The sequence below is a fragment of the Xiphophorus hellerii genome, chromosome 16, assembly GCF_003331165.1.
Source record: "Xiphophorus hellerii strain 12219 chromosome 16, Xiphophorus_hellerii-4.1, whole genome shotgun sequence".
NCBI lineage: Eukaryota > Metazoa > Chordata > Actinopteri > Cyprinodontiformes > Poeciliidae > Xiphophorus > Xiphophorus hellerii.
Window position 1 is genome coordinate 16,343,579 of NC_045687.1, and position 25,580 is coordinate 16,369,158.

The 25,580-nt window shown below is 40.6% G+C and overlaps 2 protein-coding genes across 4 annotated transcripts; both read right to left on the reverse strand.

Moving 5' to 3' along the window:
- Positions 1-3,218: 3,218 nt before the first annotated feature.
- Positions 3,219-10,011, reverse strand: gdpd3a (glycerophosphodiester phosphodiesterase domain containing 3a). 3 transcript variants are annotated; one of them, XM_032588090.1, is made up of 10 exons: positions 9,790-10,011; positions 9,005-9,047; positions 7,449-7,584; positions 5,925-5,970; positions 5,678-5,799; positions 4,833-4,922; positions 4,520-4,653; positions 4,213-4,275; positions 4,034-4,085; positions 3,219-3,742 (listed from the first exon to the last, which is right to left on the reverse strand). In XM_032588090.1, the coding sequence occupies exons 2-10, from the start codon at positions 9,019-9,021 to the stop codon at positions 3,497-3,499; spliced, it is 906 nt and encodes a 301-aa protein (XP_032443981.1). In that variant the 5' UTR covers positions 9,022-9,047; positions 9,790-10,011; the 3' UTR covers positions 3,219-3,496. The 3 variants fall into 3 exon arrangements, with proteins under 3 accessions (XP_032443981.1, XP_032443978.1, XP_032443979.1); XM_032588087.1 differs by lacking the exon at positions 9,790-10,011 and adding an exon at positions 9,273-9,779; XM_032588088.1 differs by lacking the exon at positions 9,790-10,011 and adding an exon at positions 9,114-9,262.
- Positions 10,012-12,017: 2,006 nt separating this feature from the next.
- LOC116735682 (mitogen-activated protein kinase 1-like) lies at positions 12,018-25,330 on the reverse strand. The gene is made up of 9 exons (XM_032587718.1): positions 24,486-25,330; positions 22,835-23,017; positions 19,643-19,832; positions 17,599-17,715; positions 17,401-17,515; positions 17,171-17,302; positions 16,433-16,542; positions 14,989-15,116; positions 12,018-14,697 (listed from the first exon to the last, which is right to left on the reverse strand). Exons 1-8 carry the CDS (start codon positions 25,073-25,075, stop codon positions 15,006-15,008), a joined length of 1,548 nt encoding a protein of 515 aa, XP_032443609.1. The 5' UTR covers positions 25,076-25,330; the 3' UTR covers positions 12,018-14,697; positions 14,989-15,005.
- Positions 25,331-25,580: the final 250 nt, after the last annotated feature.

Consider the following 25,580-nt stretch of genomic DNA (forward strand, 5'->3'; position numbering starts at 1 on the left):
GGTGCAAAACAAACCTCCGTCAACCAATCACAGCTCCCAGATGACGTTGAGAATGTGGGTCAACCAATCAGCTTCGGCTTCACGGGAGCCTTTTATGGCTATCAATAGGCTTGCTTTTTGATCCAGTTTCATAAATGTTGGGTTGGCTTTAGCGGTGGGAAGTCCGACTTTTTTTCCAGGATTCAGATGTTGTGGCTCTTTTGATAGTAAAGAGTCCCATCTTTCCACTCCTCAACAGTTCTTCACTTATTTTCTTGACCTTTACAAGGAAGGCAAGTTTTTATGGACCAATATAGCTCAAAGTAATCATGGTTGTCTTTATACATATTTTTTACTATTGTATTTCATGTTTAATACTTTTAAGATAAAAATATTCACACCACTGGCAGATTTAAATGATGTAAAATTATTTTCAATCAACCAAGAGGTTTGGATTGAATAGGAAATTTGAATAACAAAACAATATAAATAGACTTAGACTTGTACTTTATTGATCCTTTGGGAAGACTCCCTCGGGAAATTGAAGTTACCAGCAGCTCCCAGGCAAAAAAACAAAGTTAACACACAGTAAGCAAAAGTGCAAAAGAATACAAAATACAAATTAAATACTAAGGTACACACCAAATGTGAGTAACCAAAACCTTAAATTATGCAAGAAAAACCTTAAATTATGCAAGAAACAAGGAATAAGAATATAGAATATAAGAATATAAGTAAATATAAATACAACACAAAAAAATATATAAGAATTTGGCGGATAGATTGACCAGTGATATCGTATTGCACTATGTGGTTTGACCTGATAAGTATGGAGAAAAATACAAGGGGTCACTACGCCTTCCATCCTCTGTCCTGTGTCACCCCCCCCCCCCCAATGAGGAATTGTACAGTCTGAAGGCATGGGGGACAAAAGAGTTCTTAAATCTATTGGTCCGGCACTTGGGAAGCAGCAGTCTGTCACTGAACAGGCTCCTCTGGCTGCTGATGACGACGTGTAGAGGGTGGCTGCTATCGTTCATGATGTCCAGCAGTTTGTTCAGTGTCCTCGCCTCTGCCACCGTCACCAGAGAGTCCAGCTTCATGCCGACCACAGAGCCGGCACGCCTGGTCAGTTTGTCCAGTCTGGACGTGTCCTTCTTGGATATGCTGCCTCCCCAGCACACCACGGTGTAGAAGAGGACACTGGCAATCACAGACTGGTAGAACATCCAGAGCAGTTTGCTGCAGATGTTAAAGGACCACAGTCTCCTCAGGAAGTACATCCTGCTCTGCACTTTCCCATACAGGTGGCTAGTGTGTTTTGACCAATCCAGTTTACTGTCCAGCCACAGCCCAAGATATTTGTAGGAGTCCACGACCTCAACCTCAGTTCCCTCTAATGCGACTGGTCTCAGCTTTGGTCTGGACCTCCCAAAGTGTATGACCAGCTCCTTCGTCTTAGCAGTGTTGAGTTCCAGGTGGTTTGTGTGGCACCAGAGAGCAAAGTCCCTCACCAGACAGCGATACTCCTCCTCTCTGTCGTCCCTGATACATCCGACTATGGCTGTGTCATCAGCATACTTCTGTATGTGACACAGCTCCGAGTTATAGTGGAAGTCAGAGGAGTACAGGGTGAAGAGAAGAGGGGCCAGCACTGTGCCCTGGGGCGCTCCTGTGAGAATCATATTTCTATTAATTAGATGAGTTCTAACATAAAAAAAATCATTGCATAAATATAGGTTGTAGAGTAATATGTGTGTTACCAGGTTGACATTATATCAATCATCAGAATGTTAAGTTGTTTTTTAATGGCAACCTTACCTACATTCTATATGATTGACTGCTATGCTGAATACAATACCTGCTTGATAAGCTCCAATTTCTTTGTGCTCGTAACACAAACTGTCCAAGTTACCCTTTGGAAATAGAACAAGAGTATCCCCTGAAGTCAGATACCTGACAGGGAAAGTCAGAGTTCACCAAAACGCCCTGAGTTCAGTATCCAATATGGCGGCCACACATACAAAAACGTAGTGAAAGGTGGAGGAATAAACTATTCATTAGCCTTTCTGACACTAAACCGCAGATAAATATAGAACAATGACATGTTTGAGCTATCTGGAAACAATGGTAGCCATTTTAGATTTTGGTTGCTTGTGTTGTCTGGGGAATTTTATTCTTTCTGTGATTTTTCTAAATTGGCTCTGAATTAAACAGAACAAAGACAAAATTAAAAGGCTGCTCTAGAATTGAAGCTAGATCTCAATATCCATTTTTGAACAGTCTGGCATATCAGGCCGGATAAACAGGACATACTGTAGCTATCTGTCTTTCACTGCTTGTCAATTTTTGTCATTTAAAAACAAGATGCAAAATTGACTAAAACGAATTTTAAAAATGTCAAGATTCAGGAAAATAGATTGTTTTAATTTTAATTTATTTATGTGACCCCTTTCAGACCCATTTGAAAAGCCCTTCCCAAAATCTACCAAGGAGTTTACTTTTTATAGATAATCTGTTACAATATGCTTGCTATACAAGCATAATCATTGTCTTATTCTCTCAAACAAATTATTATATTTCATTGATGAACTCCTTATTGAGTCAAACATTTCTACCACCAGGTTTTGGCGCTTCATACAGTTTCTGTTGTTCAGCTGACCACCGGTTAAAGGCCTGGACATGTGACATGACAAACAAATGATTTAGAAGAGCATTACCACAACACTTGATTCCAAAAGATATTACAAATGACATTATTTCATAGACATATTCTCTGATTCAAACTTGCTCCCATTTGAACCAATGTGACAAAAAGCTAGATTGACAGCTTTATATTATTTTAACTCTGCTGTCACACTAATCAGCACAGGGAACTGGCTCAGAAAAGTCCAGCCTTTGTTTCATCAGCAGACTGATTGATTGTCATTGTTGCAGTGTGGCCGGACTTTGGTCACAGCTGCCTAGGAAAACAGAGACGCGAGTGAGATCCACTGCACATGCTAAGCATTAGGTAACATAAATTGACAAAACACCTACTCAAGTACCTACTCAGTACTTGAGGTTTTTTACAAATACTTTTCCAGATGACTACTTTTCATTCAAGAATGGTCAAAGTCGAGACTTAAATCCAATTGAGAACCTGCGGCCAAATAAAATCCCCGCAAACACATAGAAGCTTGTGGTTCCGGGAGTATGAACACTTTTATGAGGCAGTCTAAAGCACAATTTCTTTATCCTTTTTTTTTCTAAAAACACAAAATATTCCCCTAAACCAATCAATCATGTCAGAAAGTAGCCAGTCAAAACAAAGTCATGTTTGTTTAGTGTCTTATCATGGGTTGTCAGGTCTGCGGCTAGTTAAACATTCACTGCTGACAAAACTCATCAACTGTTTCTTTACATACCGACCTGACTGTATACATACACAGCAGACATGATCACACCGTAGGCAATGATTGGTGATTAGAGAAGTGAATGAAACCCTTGTCCTATCAGCTTGGTGTTGGGCAGCAAACTAATCTTGTTCAGTTTGGACGCATGGATTCCCCCCTTGGTCTGGCAATGTCTGTTCTAGTCTTTGGTGTTTCTGCTGTCCTAAGAGCAGTTGCTCTGGAGTGTTGCTGCTGTTGGGATCATCCACTCCCATGTGTGTTTTGACGTAGGTAGAGAGCAGAGTTGGATAATCAGTCATGACTCCTGTGGCTCCCAGGTCAAACGCAGCCTTGATGTCTTCATTTTTATTGCAAACAAATAAATGAACCTGCAGTTGCAAACAGGAAGACCATTACTATCCACTCAGTCAAGCATGTTTCATACAGCGGAAACTGTAAAAGTGTCTTAATGCATTTCAATTCAGTTTTGATCATTATTGGTCCAATGAAGGAGACATGGAGGAAGCAGGTTCCTGCCTCTGGTCTATAAATAGTTGGGCAAGCGCAAACAGAGAGTAATCTCCCAGGAAGCGCCGAGCCACATCACAGTGGTTAATGTTTTGTCATGTAAAACTTGTCAATACTAAGCAACGGTACTAGAATAAACCTTAAGGTGGTACCTGTATCCCACGGTCTGAAAGGTGCTTGAAAAGGTTTTTTCTCATTGTTGTTCTGAAAACATTAAAAGGAGAAAAGGATTAAATGGAATAAAAACAAGAAATATGATTCCATGTTTCCAGTCGGGCCTTGAACAGTTTCTTCCTGGTAAATAACACAGATAGTCAAAAGTCGGACTTACTTATCTATTAAAGAAACAACCCAACTTTTCTTCAGGATTTCGGGATTTTCGGGTTTGTAGGTCCTATTAGTGCACAAGAAAGACATTAAACACCACTCTGAAATGTTCATTTATTTGTTTATTTTACTCATTTACAGTTTAAAAAGAATGACTGAAATAAACAAAAAGATTAATTATTTGTTGATTTTTCATATAAAAAGAGGAATTGTGCTGAAATCAAAATCAAGCACCTACTGCACAGAGCTCGGTCTTTTTTTTAAAACCAGAACTAGATCTCTTACAGGATAAACAGGCTCTGCAAACAGACCTGTTAATGATGCGTGGCAGGTAGAACTGCAGTACACTCTCTCCCACAGGTACAAAGGGCAGCAGGCCGGTATAGTAGAGAAGCAGAAGCAGGATGCCGCGTTGTTCGGAGAAACTGTAGGGCATAGAGCCGTTCTACAAAGAAACACAGACAGAGGTTTTGAAACATGGAGAAGGAGAGACAACAGACAACTTGGAAAGGCATTTAACGCGTACATTTCCACCAACACAGAAGCAAATTTTGCGTTTCAGTGGGTGAATGTGCGGTAAAGGTTTTTGTTTGGTATTCTATCTCCCCCTGCCGGTCAACTTACGATACTGCGACACTTGTTCATGATCTTGGCATCCTCGGAAGCCCACAAAGTGATTCCCTCCCTGTCGTAGCGTTTAACCAGGGTTGACACCTGCAGACAGACATGATCGTGATGAAACCCACGAACATCCACCTCCATGCAGGACAGTCTACTTCCAAACTGTATTTTGGACCAAAAACAAAACTAGCTAATTACCACCACAAACATCAGCATAGGAGCCAAAATTCAACCATTCTCTTTCTAAATGTACATTTGGGTGCTATGCCATACTCCTTGAATTTTTTACACATTTAAACTGTTACAACCACACATTTTATGCGACGGTGGTGGCATCGTCACGTGGGGATATTATTCTTTAAGAGTCACAGAGGCAGGTCAGAAATAACGGGAGGATGAATGGAGCTAAATACTTTGAGAATAAACTGTTAGAGGTAAAGAAAAAGTGGAAAAATTGTGATGCAGAGGGAGAATTATTTATATTATTCATTTTTAAAGTAAATATCTGTTTGAAGACCTTTACCCCTTTACTTGAATACTCCTAAATAAATTCTCGGGCAACCAGTTAACTTTAGAGGTCACTTAACCTCTTTCTGCATAATGACTCAGAGAGGGCGTGGCTGAATGCAAAGACATGGCTTCAGACTTATGTGTCTAAAAATACGAGGTAGTGAGGAAAAAGTTCAAGGTATATGAATATTGTTGGGGGACAGTTTCTTGAACGAATAAATCTTGAATTAAAACATGACTATCAACATTGCTGCAGCTTGTTGTTAATTTTGGGGGTAATTTGGGCAAGATATGCTTGCATTTTTTTTTAATCTGCATCATATGGAGTGTTTCTGCACCTCTCGCATCAGCTGTGGGTTGTCCTCCTTGATCTCGATGCTGACAGGGATCTTTGGGAACTTCCTGAACACGTCTTCCAGTAGAGCAATCTTTCTGTCTGTACCACTTTTGTTCTCGTGGCCTGAAGAGTAGTACGATGTGAAAAGTTAGTGGGTATTAAACAAACACACACTCCTCTGAGCAATACCTTCACTAAACACGTTTTCATTAATGATTAATCATTTAAACAAGAGAGAAGGAACTGGCCTGCATCAAATATCACCTCCAGCTTTTCCTTATACAGAGGCAAATCCTGAAACAATAAAAAAAAACAACAACCTTAGTTCCGAAAACAGTCATCTCAATGTTAATTAACCTAAAATATTTGCATTTATTTACAGATATTTTTGGTTATACAAGTTACCTTCCAGATCTGTTAGTGCCTGCAACTTACCTGGATGTGAACATTTCCTTGAAAGCGTTCCAGCACTTAAGCAAACAGATTATTTTCTTAAGATAAATAAAAGGCTGAATATAAACATCAGTTCACCAGGATGTTTGAGCTCAAAGACTCTTTAGCTCAGAGGTGTGTTTATAAAATCCACCAGTCAACTAACCTGATGGCCTCTTTCTTATTTCACTCTCAAATCATCCCTTATTTCTTTACATCTTGTTGCTAACAGTCAGATTTTCATGCCATATTTAATGTGCTCTTGGTTTGTATTTTTCCAAGGCTTTTTGAAGGTTGTCTGAAGTTTTTTTTTTTCTTGTATTTTGGCTAATTGTTTTTACTGATTTTCAGTCCTGACACTTCTCAAAGGATTGTTGTTTTATTGTCATGCTGTTTATATTGATAATTTGATAACCTAGCTTAGCTTCCCACATAGAACAGTAATTAGTACTAATGAGGTGAATCACAAGGAGCAACTAACTGAGAACCAAACAAACGTTTGATGTTCAGCTTAAGGATTACGATTCGCTCAGGAACTGTAATTGTAAAACGTTTTCGATGACATTTGTCTGCTGCAGATATTTTTTTTGACTTTTGACTCTGCAGTCTGGGTTCCTGCTTTTTTAAAGTGACACTTTCAAACCTAAGACGACTTCAAAACCCGATAAACAGGATGGTGGCAGCATTATGATGTGGGATGTTTTCGCTGCCAGTGGTACTATGCATAAGGGTAATGGGCAGATACCATGTTGTTTATTATTATTATTATAAGCGATTATTTGGTCATAAAACTATTCTAGTTCTTCAACTAGAACAGCTTCTAGTTGAAAAACTTTAGAGATTCCTGAAACTGAAACTAGGATTGGAGTTGTGACTTTTGCGATTTAAACAACTTTTTTCCACTTTTTGTTTCATTAGAGCATCAATGACTGATTCATTTATGATTCACATTCAGATTGAATACCATTTTTGTGTATTGTCTGGCAGCACAGTAGTAAGACATAAAGCAGTTGATGTACTTAAGTAGCCTGCTTATTAATGGGTAAGTTTTAATTGTAGAATTGTGTTTGTTTTCATAAGGCTCTGACTGTATGCATTGGTAGATTTATATCCAAACATTCTTTTTATGGTCATTGCAAACATACAGTTGTCAGCTCGAACAGCAATAAGACATGAAATCAGTAGAAACAGGAGTCAAAGTCCAAAGATCAATGCTGAAAGCCCTTCATAAAGCCTGAAAAAAAAAACTAACTGTGAAATGAAAATATTCTATTTTAAATAAACATAAACCACTCCTTTAGTGTAAGCAGTCAATAAAGACAAGTGGTGGCTTGTTTTACCTCCAGATTGAGTGAGGAGATGTCTTTGTCTACGCCGGTCTGCCTCTCCAGGTTCTCGTCGTGAGAAACCACCACATGTCCGTCCTTTGTCAGGTGGCAGTCCATCTCCAGCATCTGTGAGCCTTGTTCTACCGCACTGATAACAGAAAGAAAAGCTCCTGTAAGGAGGAACATGTCCGATGTTTGGGGTGAAGCATTAATCCACGCTGAAAGGACTGACCGAAAAATGAACACTGGCCATTCTCATGACCTTACATACACTCATAATCAGTATGAATATCATATTAAAGCTTTAATTTATTTTACTAGCAAGCATTTTTTAAAATCTGACGTCACACTTTAAAAACTCAAAGTACAATTAGCACAACGTCAGGCTACTGTGGACCTAGCTTTTATACATTTTATGCCATTTAAATATTTTTTATGTCAGTAAATCAATTTCTAAAATTGATTAACTGATAAGTTTTACTCAAAAGCAAAATTATGGACCGTTCCTGTCTGACTGACAGACGGTAAAGCACCAAATCCATTGCTCTGGGCATTAGATGCTGTTTAAAAACCCTAACCCTACCCAAAACCCCTAATTCCGGGTTGAACGTTACAGTAACCTGCAGGAATTAATGTCCCATGCTTTGGATGCCGACTATAAAATCAGCATCCATGACAGCAGAAAGACTGAGAGAGATGGAGCCTCAAGCAGTTTTAGCTGCAGTGAAATACCTGAGGTGATTTTTGATGCAATTTTGATGAAAACACGTAGCCTAGTCCTGATGATCTACATTTCTGTTTGGTTTTTGAGGTAGTACTCATAGGTAGTATTCATAAATTTTTTTGCGCATTTTTGTCATCCTGTCATTTGTTTTTCGTCCTGTATCTGTTACTGTACACAGCAAAGAAAAAGCTGATTTGCAAAATGATAAATGTGACGTACTCTGTATGTGCAGACAGCAATGAAAAAAATAAATAAATTAAAAAAAATAACCACCTAGCTTTCAGCAGTCGGAGCATATCAGACTTTACAGCTGATAGAGTGTTGTTAGGCTTGAACGCATCACCTAGAATCTCTCAAACATACCTTTTGAGTCTTGTCTAAAACAGTCTAATCTTTGTTTTGGTTTATCGTAAAACATTTCTTCTCATTGCCTGGGTAGATAACATGTTTCAAACCAGCGTCCGTGGATTGTTTTTCCTTTGATCTGTGGTTGACAGTTTGGGTTTTCCGACCGCACAGTGACCCCAAACACACCGAAAGTGGCTTTGAACTGGGTAAAGCAGACTATATGAAGCTTCTGGAACTGAGCAAGTGAAAATAGCTGGACTATGTTTAAAAGCCTTATTTATGACAGAAAGTTGACTAATTTAAGTTAACTCTCCCAGCTCTGCCAGGAGGTGTGATTAAAGTAAATTATGCCAGGAGCTTTCTGATGGATACAAACGATCAATACTTCAGTACTACAAAATATTTAAGCTAATACTAGTGAGGTCGTGTGCACATATTTGAGCCTCAGTGTTTTAGCAGAGCTCATTTTTCTCTTACAATTTGAGATAGTACTCACTTTGTGAACGCCTCCATCGTATTTTCTATCTTCTCTCCAGATCCTGAAAACAGTCATAACCAAATCTGAGCAGCAGCACAGTTGACAAAAGAAGGCAAAACAAACTTACCATCAGCCTATGAAACAGACTTTAAAATACTTCAGGATTTTAACCATTTATTTTCTTGATCCCACTCAGAAATGTCTTCAGAAAAGCATTGAGCTCCTCATCGCACAGCGTGGATCACAGATCCCTCCCTCCGGTAGCCCTCCGGAGCCCCCCTCTTACCTCCTCGGTGTGAAATTTGAGTGCAGTAGAAAGCTGTTTTCTTCTTCCGGTGGAGATAGTGTGGGTTCTTCAGCAGATACCGTGAGATCAGAGTGTATAGTCCCAACGGAGGGAGGACAGAGTACAGAAACACGCTCATCCTTTCCCTCACGCAGCTCCAATGAGTCTCTGTTCTCACGCACGTTTCCTCCTAAAATGTCTAGAAAGGTGCTTTCTTTTGCACCGACTGACAATTACTCCATCGTTAGATTATCTGCTGTTTTGCAGCTGCTTCAGGAGAAATGGTAGTAAAAAACTGGATTGACGAGTCAGAAAAACTGTGCTCCACCTTCACTCCAACAAATATGTCAGAGTGTGTCCTGATTTCTGATGAAGACAGCTTGAACCAGAGCTGTAAACACGAGTTAATAAAGCACCAGCTCGCAATCCATTGGCGTCTCCTCTGCCAATGGCAACACTTGTCCCTCTGTCAAGTTGCTCTGTTCAGCTGGGGAGGGAAGGGTGTCGTGTGTCATACCTTTCTGAGGCACATTTTCCAGCACCTTTCTAGGTTTTCTTTTGTTCTGCTTCACACTGTAGCTGTAATCCTATAAAATCTACCTCAAAATGATCTCATCCTGCATTGCTGCTTGGAATGATCAGTGTAGGATCTCATAAATTTAGCACACAGCTGGAATATTCCTCTCCGGAAGAGCAGGACGTGCATTCGACCAAAGGGCAGGTGGCAGGAGGAGGTACGAGCTCCAAAACGTGCATGTTGGCATCACTGAAAACTCTCTATATCAACTACAGAGTCAGCAGGACGCGGTATATTGTTCGGTTTCAATGCAACAAACAATGCAGAGGTGCAACAGCTACAGAGTGCTGCAAAAAGCTGCAGCCAGAACACATGAAGCTATTCACAGCAAGACGACCTGAATGTCCAGCATTGCCTCGCATTCGCAGAGTCATGCTTTTTGACATTTGGCTGTTCGTTTCTTTTTCAATAGGACAGGTACAGGCTGTAGCTTTTACACTTAAGGAATGTCTGAGTGGGAGCAGCCTTGCCGAGACATGCCGCAGAAAATGAGAAAAGCAGGTAAGGTAAGTTCCAGGGAAATGAGCATTCTCACGACTCAAAGTCCACCAACGAAGGAGGGTTCACGGAGAAACCTGAGACGGATCTGATATGTTCGGGCGTGTCTAAATGTATATTAAAAGCATTTAATAATAATTTAGGATCTGCTCTGTCTCACTTTGCAGAGTACAAAAATACCTCATCTGTTTGTTAACCCAAATTAATACAATCTAGTTGGGCAAAGAAAGCCATTCGGTCATGTTTAATCAGAAAATCGACAAAAACAAAATAAATTTAGACACATTTGGTGAGCTCTGGAGCTCTTGAGGTATTTTTTTAAATTTTCAACTTGGAGAGATTTGGCTGCTGCACAATAACTCAGTACACAGAAGAAAGAGAAAGTGAACATGTTATTTTTGTAACAGTGTATTAAATGTTCAGTCACTCAGAGCGTATGGTTCATTATCTCTTTGTGAGGTGAAACTGTTTGTACTCTCAGCTGAAACTGTCTGTACACAGCTTCATCTGAAATCATTTTTATCCTTTTTGATAACTTCACCAGAAGTCGTTTTATCTCGCTAACATGCACACTCCCACCGCTTGGATATCTGTAACCAGTTAGGCCACACAAATAAGTTTATACAAGGATAAAGGCCCTTACAGTGAGCGTAGTTTAGAAAGTAGTTAAATACAGAGCTGTGTATTTTTTTCCCCCACTTCTCTCTGTATCAACACTGAGACATGCTGACTGACTCCCCAGCACTGGATGGTGACTCTCTGTATTTCTGTTCCAATTTATGATTGTACTTTGCATTATGTGGCATTAAATATCCTTTTATATAGCTAATAATCTCATTATTTTTTACGGGTGGGTGAATGAATGTACTCTGATCTCACCTGGAATCAAAGGTCCTGGGGTTGTGCAGTAAGGAAGACGAGCGCAACACTTTTGTGACCCAGGACACTACACTATGTCCTGTTGACTGGACCATAATGTGCTGCGTTTTAAAGTCTTTTACCCTACTTCATGTTGTCAGACAGGCTCCATTTAAGTGATCTTTGATTCACATGCCTGACAGTAATTCTGGATGAGGCTGCTGAAATAGAAATTTTGAAAAAGGGGATATTTATATCATGTTATTTGATCATACGACAATGTTTCTCAGTCCAAGCACTGTTGTGAGGACGTGCTGAGGGTGGAGTGTCGGAAAGAGCAGGATCATTTTGTCCAATTAGGAAGTCAAATTTCTTTTAAGATATGCTTAATGAATGCAGCATTTTTATAACTGAAGGTAACATAGTAACTCGATTGTACTATGTGCCTGGAAAATATTTACCACACCTTTAAAAGTTAATTACAGTTAATTCAAATTGTGCATTTGACAAAGACGGCTCATCTTTGTCTAATTACAAACTCTGTTTTGAGTGTGACTGAAAAGCTAAATCAGAATAAATCTGTTAAAGGGCAAATATTTTGTCGCATTTTGTAGTTGAAGCATGTGGGGAACATCTACAAATTTGATCCAATAACAAATTCCTTAATCCACCCTAAAGGATTAACAAGGAGAGGATGTAAACTTCATGTTCTGTATGCTTACTGCCCCCTCCTGGTTCCTTTGCTGAACAACAATCTCCAGCAGCGTTGAAAAGACAAAACAATAAAAAAAAAAAAAACAAGGGTCACGAAACAGGGTTAACAGCATGTTGAAATTTTTATTTAATTCCATGTATATAATTCTGTTTTTGTTAATCATTTAATTAATAATACCACAGAATACAGACTATAACTCTCAGTAACTCATATCCTCGACAATCTCTGTAAAACAAAATAAATCCTTTTACGATCTGGTTGGAGAACATAAAAGACAAAAAGTATACGCTTCAGAAAGACTGAAAACACTCCTAGTTATAGTAATATTAATAATAGCCATAAGAGAAAACACACACAAAAAAAATCTGAACTCCCTTTTATGAAAAAAATAAGCATTCTACCAATAAAACTTAATAATAATAGCCATTTAAAAACATCCTTAAACAGGCTTTAAGACAGGCAGGCCCTTGCCGATACAGTGAATGTCGACACACGGGGTCACACCCCTCACGTGAGTCAAAGAGGGTGTGTGTAGGAGTGTGTCAGGATTCCTCCTCTTTCATTATTCCCAAAAAAGATATTGGGTCAGGTGGCGTGTTAAGAGGGAGGAAATGATATTAATAAAAGAGAGGCCTTTCCGTGCAACACCAAGAACACATCTGGTGGATTAAAAATCCACAGGGAGTAAGTGATAATCCAAAAAACGAAAAAAAAAGAGGAGTCTTGGTTTAACAGTGCAAATACACAAACAGTCTTTACACAGACGTACATTTCTGCAACCCGAACTTAAAAGCTCTACAAAGACGACACAAAAGATGGAGGCTAGCTTAAATAGCCTCCAAAAAATGGAGGGGAGACGAAGGGCGCATGGCTTGAAAGACAAAGTGCAGGCGTGCTGATTGGGTCAGGATCGGGCCAGGTGTTCTGCTTCCGGAAGAACTGATGGGGGGACAGCGAGCAGAGAGGCGAGGAGAAGGATGAGGAGGCAGCCCTTTGAGTAAAGCATGGAGAAGATTTGGAGGAAAACGAAGGAGAAAAAGAAAAAGAGCTGGTTATGGCTTCTGAGGGAACAGCGACACAAATCAGAGATGTAGGAATATAAGATGAGGGCAGGAAGATTAGCATCACAAGCCAGCCGCGAGTGATCCAGAGCAGATCATTTTCTCTGCGAGCATCTTCTCTTACTAGTCCCAGCACAAACAAAAAACAACAACGAAATACAATCGAATAGCGCTCCACGGAGCAGCAGGAGGTCCAAACCAACACGGAACATGAGCAGAGCTGAACGGAGGAAGTTACAGAATCAAGAGCAAGAAATAAACCCTCCCTCTTAGGCAGAACGACGCAGATGCAGCAACAGAGGCCAACTCATATGTAGCATAAGCCTACAAAGCAATGTACATAGATTTTTTTTATTAAAAGAAAAAAGATGCAATAACTTTCTTGGCCACTAGCAATCAGTTTGGCATGTAACAGCATGAAAAGACACAACCGTCACTTGTAACACCAACAGCCAAGTGAATTTCACCGCGCACTGTTGTGCAAGAATGCACGGCGGCACCAATCGTGGGAAAAGACGTTGCCTCTCTCAATTTTTGAGGTACAAGGACCAAGACTCAAAGAGGCAACAACAACAACAACAAAAAAACTCATTCAATAAACTAATAAATAATCTGTAGCGAACACAGGCAGGATTTTTTTCTTTTTTACATGATGGAGTGTCATTGGTGACAATTTTGTTATGGGAATGTAATGTGATACAGGAAAAAAGGAAGTCATGCATGCCAGTCCTTGCTGATGATTTTTGTATAGCTTAGAGAGCAGAGCAACAACAAAACAAGAAATACTCAACAGAGAGAAACCCACAAGTTCTGGGGGGAAAATAGAAAATAAAAGGACTTTGGTATCACAGCTGCAATATTTTAATGAGCTTGTGGGCATTTTTTCCCTCATCTTTATTTCCTCCAGTATGTGTCATGTTGCTAAACCATGTGGGAGTCTTCAGTGTGCTTGGCGTTGGGGTGAGTTGTGCATCAATTTTGTCCCCCTGGGATCTCTTTGCACCTTTGCTCAATTTCAGGAATGCATGCATTCAGCTGGGGTTTTCGTACAGAAAAAGGAAAAACTGTAAGGAAATCCTGACAACATGCCACTAAAAATATCAATTGTTTAAAAAGCACTAACAAAAAAAAATCAAAAGCACACAAAACAACAACAACTAAAAAAAGACTCAAAAATACACCCTTACAAACAAAAACTGAGAACCACATTTTAAAAAAAACAACAAAAAAAACAACTAGAAAATCCATTATATTCTGTACGTACATGCACACACCCGGTTAGCATCCCCGTCCCGGTTCTTTAAGCCCTCAAATATTCAAAGCTGTAACTCGTTCTCATAGATCAGGAGCGTTACGGAGCTGGTTAATACAGTAGGATGGTTCATACGCGTTGGTGAGGAGAAGAGTTACTGCAGAAGGTGCTAGACAAGCCGGAGCAGTAAAAATAGGCTTAAAAACAAGGGGAAAAAATTTTATATCCGAGGTGTGTGAGGAGTCCAACATGGACAAAACGGAAACGGCATGAATTTGACAGAGCATACCCTGCTCAGTAACAGCAACCCATTTTTATACTTAGCTCCGTCTTGCAGTGGAAATGCAAAGATAAGCAGGTTAATGTTTATATTTGTTGGTTTCTTCAGGATGCACGTTTCTTTTGTTTTAGCATATCGTTCAGGGTCTTCTGGCTCCAAGCGTCGCTGGAATAACTCAGTAAAACTGCAAAGAAAGAACAAAGGAAACAGAATCATCCAAAACATCCAGACTTTTATTCAAACTATAAATTAAGAAGTGCCTTCATCCAACTTAAGATGTTAGTTTTAAATTTGTTTTTTTTTTTTCCCTCCCCACTTCAAGTTCACAAACTTTTCAGCAGAATACCAACGAAGAAGCTTGAAAGAAAAATTCTCAAGCCAGCCGATGTTGCATTCAATGAGACAACTACAGACTGGTTTTACTTTAAATCCAGGTAAAATGGCCACTGAGAACACGCGACTGACTGTCACGTACCTGCGACTGACTGTTCCTCAGCTCATCGTCTGGAAACGAGCCGTTTCGTCATAGATCATTTCCTTCAGTGTCTCCTTGGGAAGATCGTCCAGTTCTGTTGTGAAGTCAAATGGCGTCTCCGCTTCGGGCTAACACCAGAGCACACACAACACGGATCAAAACAGGAGCTAAAGAGTCTGATTGGTTTAGAATTGGCAACTAGTAACTTTAACAGCTTGCAGTTAAATCCAAGTCCTTCGTCTTAAAATAAAGTCCAAAATCCACTTTTCTGGCACAAAAGGAGTCTTTGAACTACACCTCTGTAAAATTAAAAAGTACACTAACGAATGTGGTTGAGGGCACCTGGAGGGCAACAGTGCAGAAAGCAGATTATTTTCTCTCTTTCTAACAGGAGTGTGTGGCCACTTGTGGGAGATATAGAGAAAGGGATGAAGTGAGGACTCCTGTCTCCCCGAAGATCTTCCATGTGCAAGTCAGCTTCGTGACAGCAAAAAGGTAGAAAAGGGTCCATTTCTCCTCACCCATCAGAAGCAGCCTCCATCGGAAACGCTTTTAGCCCCAGGTTTGAACGATTTTTGGAATACTGGCTTTAAGGAAGTAGGAGGAGCAAGGACATGGTTCTGTTGCCATGGTGACAGCAGATGGCTCTAGCAAGGTCAACAGCCAGGCCATTAAGGCAGCTGCAGGTCTTGCTATCGCAAGTTTTTTCATGTTAGAAAACACTTATTGGGTTCCGTTTAGTGAAATGTGGATTGAGTTAAACTAAATTAGCAGCCACACTCTCCAAATGTTCCCCTTCATGTTCACCCCACAATAATTCGCTTCACCCGCAACATTTTTCCACCTTGTTGTTTAAGTGAAATAACAATAAGAAAAACAGTCTATTTATATTTGTAATTTCCTTTACTTTAAAAAAAAAGGGTTATCATAAGCAAATGCAGAGAATTTGAGTGACACGACTGAAAGTCTCCTATGAATGCATTATTGTAGTGCAGTAAAACGGAATAAACAATGACTTAATGTTAAAAAAAAGACTTTCAGCTGCTTCCATCCACTGCCACCATTTTGCACAATGGAGGTTTGTGATCTGGAGCAACAATGCTGGTCAGAAATGGCTCAAAAACTAAAAAGTGTTCCTAGAAAATTTGATTTAATCCAATTTATTTATTTATTTACTTTCATTAAAATTTTGTTACATGTAGCCGTTCACATCTGTTGTGAACTACAGGTTTTTTTCTACAAATAAAACCAAACTGAAAACAAAAATAACAAAGCAAATCAATGGTATTACCCGCCCTTTTACAAATATGATCAACTTTCTTCCCGTTTGCAATTCCAGAGCGCAACTCCTTCCGTAGGCTTCGCAACAGTTTAAACTCCAGAACAAAGTCGCTTCTCTAACCTTCGCTCTGCGATAAACTTTAGATACAGGACGTATTTGTACCTCGTCGGTGGGGTCGTAGTACTGCTCCAGGTAGGGATGAGCCAGGGCATCTTCAACAGTGATGCGCTTGTTGGGGTTAAATGTCAACATGCAACCCAACAGGTCCAAGGCTTCAAAGAAGAACAAGGAGTCGTCATTAACCATCCTCTACCATTAGCAAATGTTTTGAGTTTCTACACCCTCGTGCAAAAAAATGAATTCAGTAAGAACATTTTTCGTTTGTCAGATACTCATATTTAGCAGTAGTGTAATTCATTGAATCCACTTTTTAAACATGCTTGGGGTCGATCCATCTTTTGCTGCACGATCCCAGAGAACACATCTCATTTGCAGTGAACTTTGTGTTTTCCAATAAAACAATCCAACTTTACTGACTGACAAATATTCCCACAAGCAGCATTATTTCTCTAGCATCACGTTTCTTAGAGTTTGTTTTTTTTATATAGGTGTGTTTTGTTTTCGTTTGTCAGATTTTCACCTACAGTTTGCTTGTTTAAACTTAATGTAACTAGTGAATCTTTGTGCATGTTAAGTTTCTCTCTCTACAGATTCATATTACATTTTCCTGCTTTTAATCAGGCTGTGGTTTCATTACTCTGACCCACTATTCAAATGTTTAAATGATAGTCATTTTTAAATAATGGAGGCTGCAAAACAAACTTATCAACTTTCCTTTGGAATATCCTCATTTTCCAGGTCTTTTCAAACATTCGCAAAAGTCATAATAAGCTGAATTACCTTTTGGATCTGCCTTTGGAAAGAGTCTGTCCCAGGGAATCCTGGTCTTAGGGGGCAGGGATTGAAGGTAGTTCCGTGCCTTCAGGTTAATTATGCAGTTCAGATCTTCTTGAGATGGTGACCCAAGTACGCCTGCACACACAGATGTTGTTCAGCACAGCTGCTTTTTTTTTTTTGCTTTTTGTCCCCATCATGACTGCACAGTTAATAAAAATAAAAAAAAGTCTCACCCAGTATGTGGTTCAGTTGGTCCAAGTAGTGTTTCCCAGGAAAGATGGGTTTGTTGGACAACATCTCAGCCAGGATGCAGCCCACAGACCACATGTCGATAGACTTTGAGTAGCCCTGGAAAAACACACCCGTGCAGCTGAATTTTTACTAATTTGCCAGTCAAATACCAAAACTGCGAGAGCGAGTTCGACTCGTACCTTTGAGTTGAGCATGATTTCTGGGGCTCTGTACCAACGTGTGGCTACGTACTCGGTGAGGAAACCAGTGTGGTCGTGAACTGGATCAGCTATCCGAGCCAGGCCGAAGTCGCAAATCTGAGAAAGAAACAAAATTGAAAATAATACAAGAAAGAACTGATCTGTTGATTTTGTTTTCCAACTAATTCCCAAGCTCCAGCCAGAGGACACACACCGCTTCTTAATAAGTTCCTGTTTTGTTAATAAAGCCACTTTTGAAGTCCTATAAATTGTGTAACTTGCACATAATCCGGCTCCATTTAAGCAGGATAATGTGCTGAGAAAGAATGGACTTCACTAGGGGGCAGCAGCTGGTTTAATAAGAGGAACAACACAAGTACATCAAACCTTTTTTTTAATGAAAGGTGCAAATATGACGGTTCATTCTTTCTAACTTACCCCTGTTTGCTGTGCAAATCTATTTTTAATTTAATGTTTTCTGCACATTACAGCCAGAAAGCAAAGTCACAACTGTCCAGCTGCTCTAGGATTAGGTCAGACTTTGGCAACACGCTGCTTTGAAACGCTTCCTTTGTGCTCCATTCCTCACATATGATCAGCTAATCCAGGGATTGATGGTTGAATACCAAATGTTCACAAGACCACTGTGGATTGTACGCTACACACACACTGAGAGGTTAGTTCAAGCAAACAAAAAACAAGACTGAGAGGAAGCTGCAAAATGACATTTTAATTGAACAATTTTCCCCAATTTCTCAGCCATAAGCACAAACTTAGATAGATTTTATGCAAAAGAGCAGAACCTGCAGCTCCAAAGCTGCAAGTACCGGTAGTTGTTTTGGGTTGTCCACAATAGCTCTTAATGAGATAGCAAAAGTTAAATAAACTTTGTTTTCAACTTAAGTGATTGTCGTAATCTAAAAGAAAAATAATCACAGATTTTGAGGCACCTTTTTCACAGGCTTGTGGTCAAAGTTGCAATTGTACTTTTTTTTGGTTTATTCATGTCGTAACATGGTCCTACAAAAAAGCATCCTTAATGCAAATGAAATCATGCCTGAATAGAAAGAAAAAGCAAAAGAAGAAAGAAAAAAGGGCAAATATTTTGCGTCAGACATGCTCTCGTCTCGCAGGTTTGACTGTCAAGAGATGTCATGAAACAGGAAGTCATATTAGAAAAGGGTTGAGAAAACTGGACAAAATTCAGCTGAGCGTGGTGATTGAGCAGAAGAGAAGGAACTACAGAAAACCTGAAGGTGATTGGTTAGGCTTGCGGAAAACTTGCGGTGATGGGTGAAAATTGCATCGTTCAAAATTCGAGAACGATGAATGAATTTGCACGAATAGTTGCGATTGCAACTTCCTGGAGGGGCTTGCTTTGCGTTGCCTCATAACACAAAGTCCCACTAGAATAGGCTGACGTTTGTGTTTGTTACAAAGTGTGAAAAACCTTAGCGAATAAAAAAAACCTTCACATCTACTGTAATTTCAAAGACATTATTATTTGTAAACAAAATTATGGATGCAAACTTTCTGAACAAGTTTGCATTTTACTCTGCTAAAAAAAAAAAAAGACAGAAATTGAAATGTGAAGTTTTTATAACTCTTGAAACTAACGAGGTATTTAAAAGCAGCACCTGACCAAGAGCTAAAATCACCAAGCCAGGTGCAGCTGTACTGGGAACATGTAGATTTAAAGCAAAGATAAAATGAAACGGGGGAAAGCCAGATCAGTCCGATACAAAACACAACGTTGTACAGAGGAGGAACTAGAGTTTCCATTGTCATGAAAACGCAAAACAAAACATACCAAGTGCCACGATATTTGCATCCTCCACACACTGCGGTGTATTTTATTGTGACGGGCGGACAAAATTATGCAAAAAGTCTTACCGCGGATCAGGACTTTAAGCACTAATTTGTGTTGCTCTATTAGATAATGACAAAATGTGAAAGACGTCAAGTGGTACGAGTACCTTTGAAGGTACGACATACTTCTACTTAGTCTCTGATGAAAACTTTAACACCAGATGTCCGGACTCACCTTGAGGTCGCAGGTGGTGTTGATGAGCAGGTTGGAGGGCTTGAGGTCCCGGTGCAGCACATTGGCAGAGTGAATGTACTTAAGACCCCTCAGGATCTGGTAAAGGAAGTAGCACACATGCTCGTTGCTCAGCTTCTGGGTCTTCAAGAGCTTGTACAAGTCCGTCTCCATCAGCGTTTGCACGATGTAGCTGGACACACGCACTGGTCAAGGCAAACAAACCCAAAACTGACAGAAAGTCACATCCTTTTTACATTGACCTGACAAAATTTGGGTGCTTCGTATTTTCTTTTTAATTTATTTCTCTCCAGACCCACTTTTACCTCTTTTATTCAACCTGAAACTGCAAAACCTTGGGCTGCAGACAATGTGAAACGTGTGTTGCAATGACTATGTTCCTCTAATCATTCTCTGGTAAACCAGAAAAAAAAAAAAAAAAAGAATCAACCACAAAATCTAAACAGAAAGAACAGATGCACGGTTATCAGAAGAACAATCGATGAGGCTGCTCATGTTCTGACCTTTAGCCACGAGGAAATGATGTAAAGTAACATAACAAAAGTTACGCACAGTATTAGAAAATCCCTGTTAAACATAATGCGGCTGTTGTTCAACAAGACAGTTCCATGCATAGTTGCATTGACCAACCAAAGCTTGCAGATGTGCATGCAATGTCTTTTAAAGTAAGTGGTACCACTTAGAGCTACACAATATATTGCAAAATTATTATTGTTGCAATGCTACTTTTAAAATAGCAAAAAACTGCAGCAGATCTTGGCTAACTGTACAGCTACTTTACGCTGTAGACAGATGCAATTTTCTGCAATGTACCCAAAAGAGAAGGTAGGTCAAAATATTAAATGAGATTATTGCCCATCGTCATCCTTTCTTAGCAAAACTCTGATGGACTTCAGCTGAGCTACGGACTCGGCAAACACTCCTTTCAACAAGGATGAACATGTGTGACAACACTTCACACCCACTGGCTAAATGCGATGGTGGATCTGTGAGGCTGTGGGCTTGATTCTCTGCTGAAAGGGCGTGGGAATCCTCTCAGAGCGCATGAAAATTTTTAACAAAAATCTGACGGATTCTACCAGAGAACCGATAACGGGGTCGTCACTGGGTTTTCGTGTAACATACTGATCCCAAACCTGGGAGCAAATCGAAGCAGAAGTAGCAAAATCAGCTTTCTTTCATGGTAATCTTCGCCCTAAATCTACTAGAAACCTTGCAGGGTGAGATAAAAAAAGAAGAAAAAAAAAAAATCAGAAAAGAGGACCCAATACTGTTCTGTGCTGTGCATGACCACGACAGGATACTGCTGTGTGTTTTTTCACTGGGCATAACCAAAAATCAAACGACAGACAGCAAATGAGCAGCTTTTCTTTGGCAAAGAAAGAAGAAAAATGATCGGCTCCAACTGTTGGCATTAATACAAAGCTGTGTTCACAGCATCATCTGTTGATCTCAGCTGATCATCAGTTGCTACTTTTGCTCGGTAACAAACGCCTTTGCAAGGTGGCAACACTGAGTAACTAAACCGACTGGGAGCATCAAACAAGACAAGATTGAAAGACTCAGACATTCCTGCCATTTTTTTTCTTCTGGAAACAATGAAGCTTTTGAGCAAAGCAGCAGCCAGAGCAGCTCTCAGCGACAGCAGCTCGCTGGCGGGCCGTGCCCACACATCACTGCTCAACGGGAACCAAAGAAAAACAACCGAAGCAGCTTAACCACCACAGGTGATGTGTTAGATTAACCCTGCCCGGTCCATGGACATTTTTCTATTTTATTTGACTTTTTTACCTATGCCGGTGTTGAATGGACCACCTAGGCAAAACAGAGAAGCACAGTCTAAGGGATTGACGGAGTAATCCAATTACAAATGTATCCATTGCTGCCAAATCTTGAGGCTCCATGCTCAGATAATATCCCCAAAGCTAACTTTTACAAATATATGATGGAAAAAAATAGACTTCACTTAGCATTCAAAAAACTTTTTAAAAAACATGGCTGGTAGTAGCATTCTTACAAAAAAATGGGTAAGTATTTATTGTATTGTTTATCAATTATCATGATTTTTTTAAATCAAAATTTTCATTTATTGTTGTCTTGACAAATTCCAATTAATAATAAAAATCCCCCCAAAACTAACAGTATTGTCAGACACGTCATTTTTCAGAATTTTCTCCACTAGAACATCAATAAATATCAGTAAATAATCTGTGTGCAGTGTGTGATAGAAATCACCAAGTCATCTTGAAGAAGCCCGTTTTAAAAATTTATGTTTTTCAGAGCAGTTTTTGTGTTTATGATGTTACAAATGCTGTGACATGCAGTCACAGCCAAACTGTTGCCTAACAAAAAAAAAAGGAATAGTTTATTATTTTTACCATTATCACAACAGTACCACAAAATTTTGTCCATATTGCCCATCGCTAGTTTATATAAGGTGATTGGGTCATGGCGGCCACCTGGGTTACACTAAACCTGCACAATATGTCGAATCAAAATAGTCATCACAAAACCCCAAATGAAACAAACTACTTGGATGCAATATTTGGAAGGATATACAGTAGTACGGTATTTTTGTTCCGTAGGAAATTAAATTAGGTAATCCCAGTAAGGCCGGCCTCGTTACAGTAACCTCAAATAATAAAAACACTTGAAACTGCAATAACCTTCCAGCAGTTCAACTCTGTTTACTTTATATTCAATATAAATCTCAACAGCGTTTCATACTGAAGTTTTTTAAGCTGGAAAAAAAGGGCCTGTTGAAGCTCAATGGGGTTGTAGAATCCCGTCTAAGTCATTACTAACGGGTCCGTCTCATCTAACCTGATCAGACGCCTCGCAGGCGGCGCACAGATGCGCAGGCTTGACTGGAAGCCCAATTCTCAAAGCCAAACACTTAAAAAATGAAAACCTGCCGCAATAAAAGTGCGAGCACAGGAGTCTCTGCACAATTAAACATGACAAGAGCAAATGATAAAGCCAAACAACAACAGCAAAACAACTCTTCCAAGGCTTTTTGGCTCAGGTACTGAGCACCTGCTTTGGTAACCATAGAAACCTTGATGCTATCTGAGCTTCACTGCTCTTAGCAGAAAGTTTCCTCTCAGCTCATGTTAAAATTAAGAAAAATCTCCGCAACACTCAGCTCCCAGCGAATTACGTGTGGCAGGATACACGTCTCTCATGTTCTCCAACTGCGGCGCCCTGATGATGTCATTGATCCCGATGATGTTCTCGTGGCGGAAGCGCAGCAGGATCTTGATCTCCCGCAGAGTGCGCTGGCAGTAGGTCTGGTGCTCAAACGGGCTGATTTTCTTGATGGCCACCCGCTGTTGGGTCCAGTTGTCCTGAGCTGAACTGCATATGGGTAAAGGAAGGACAAAACACAAGTAGTAGCACACACACAACTCACACACACACAAGCAAAAACGACTGCAGACGACGCAAGGCAGCTCTGAAAGGTGTGGAGTGTGAGGACGACGACATGATGTTGGCGTCACGGCTTTATCTAGGCGCTACTTCCTTTGTTGGGGTTATCGAAGTTGCGTTTTGCATGACACTTTGCAAGAGAACAGGCGTTATTACACCACCGCTCTGCTGTTAGTGGAGGTGTGAAACTGAACATTTAAGTCAAATATAGAGATGCACTGATCAAGCTGCTTGATTGAAATCAGACAATTTTCCCTTGATTGATAATGATCAGAGATAAAAAAAAAAATCTACTTTTTTCCTAGTCATTGAATGCGTCAAAGCTAAGAACTCCCTCAGTTTTCTGTCTATAAATGCATCAGCAAACAGCACAGTTTGTACTTCAAAGTTAGACCTAAAAAAAAAAAAAAAATCGGCACATTTCTATCCTTAAAATGTACCAGATTTATTTTTTTTTCAACTGACCTTAAAGTGCCTCAAAATAGACAATGATTAAAAAGAAAAGATTCTTTTGAATCCAGGGGAAATTGGCTGATTTAAACATCTGGTTGATTCTAGTCAAAAAATTTCTATATTTGGAGAAAGAATGTATGATCATTTAAACATCAAAATGTGTTCCTTCTCCCTTAATCTTCTGTATAAAATAAGATAAATAAATCCTCCCCACCACTCATTAAGTCATTAAAGCTCAGCTCTGAAATAAAACCACAAATCGGCCAAACCAGCCAGCAGTCAGTCAGATGACTCCTCCTCAAGTCTGCAAAATGACTTTTTCTGTCATTTTGCAGACTAACTGTTCTTCCTCCACTAAACCAACCGGTTGCCATGTTCACACTGACTGCATGTATAGTGGCATCACACGTCTGACATCAGGCAAACAAATGTGAAATATGTAAACTACCCAGTGTCTCATCCCGACATGAATGGGTGTATTTATCTTGATTTTTATATATATATTGCACTCCCTATCTGATCTTCTTCTGGTCCAGAGATGACTTCACAAAGTGGCCACGCAGGGCTGCAGATCACATAACAGGAGGAAAGGCCTCGCCACAACTAACAAATCCACCCTGGACACTATGCTGCGGCTTATTCCTGCAGAGAGAAGAACTGTGGTCCAATTAGTCTTATGGCACATTTGAGGTTGAGCACAGCTTGCGAACATATTTGGGAAAAGTAAACCGCGTCCTGCGCAATCACTCCCAATCTCGCTTCCTGTATAGCTTTACTAGAACCCCGCCTGTAGCAGCAGCTCAGCTAACCTGTTAACCAGGACTGCTGCAAAGTTGCATGTGTTTTTGCACTCCCTGCTTTAATTGCGTCTATTCTGAAAAGATGTGCTGTTAAAAAGAGCTTGAAGGGAAGCGCGAGATGGGAGCTTGGAAATAGTACTCACCACACCATCCCGTACGCTCCCTCCCCGATGTAAGCCAGGTTGGTGTAGCGGGGTCCAACGTCAAATGCCTGTCCCTTCACCAGCTCCACGTCTGTTTTGGGCAACCGAGGTGGAGGCGCAGCCTCCTCAGGTCCAGAGATAGCCATGGGGACAGAGTCGGCGCAGGGGGCACGACCAGAACCAGGGACATGGCCGGGGTTGCGAGCATGACCAGGTTCAGTCCTGGGAGCAGCGGCCGCTGCCTCCTCAGACTCGGACACAGTCATGGGTTCTGCTGAGCCAGAATCGGCGCCAAGAGAAGAGTCAGAACCGGAGACAGCGCCAGAACCAGGGGCCGCTGCCTCCTCCGGTTTGGATACAGACATGGGGATGAGTTTAGGTGCAGCTTCAGGGTCGGGGTCGAGTCCAGGACGGGGGTCAGAGCCGATGTCTGAGCCAGGGGCAGGGTCAGAGCTGGGGCAAGGACCAGAGCCAGAGCCGAGACCAGTACCAGTACTAATCGCTTTCGACGGCTCAGTTGTATCAACAACTATTTCAGCGCACTCCGAGTTCTCGGCCTTGACAGGCATATCGCCGCATGAATCCGCCATTCTTCTCTACAAAGCGCTCCCGCTCTTTGAGGGTGTTTCCTTCCGAAAAATAAATGCCGCTCCCTTCAGCAGGGCTTTCCAGCTTTCCGTTACTTAGCTCCGGCGGACGATTCTGCTGAGCGGAGGGAACGGAGCAGAGAGGGCGATGTAGTCCCTCTTTACAACCAACAACGTAAATGGATTTGGTGCGCGAGCGCGGTTAGTCCTCAGCGCTAAGCGTAAATGCGCGTGCAAAACTACGGCATCGTACAGGTGCGCTGGATATGTTTACAGGGCTGCATTGTTTGGGCGGGGCAAGATCGGTCTTACAGCTAAAACAAAGCAGCAAACGAAGAAGAAGCGCATTAGAGCGACAGCCACCAGCCAGCAGTAGTAGGTGTTGTAGGCGAGTAGGCGCCGCTTTAGCTGTAGAAGCGATACGTCAGTGCCTCCACCATATTGGAAAGGGAACGTTTGACTTAAACATCTATACGGGGATTTCATTATATAACAATCCCTTACAAAT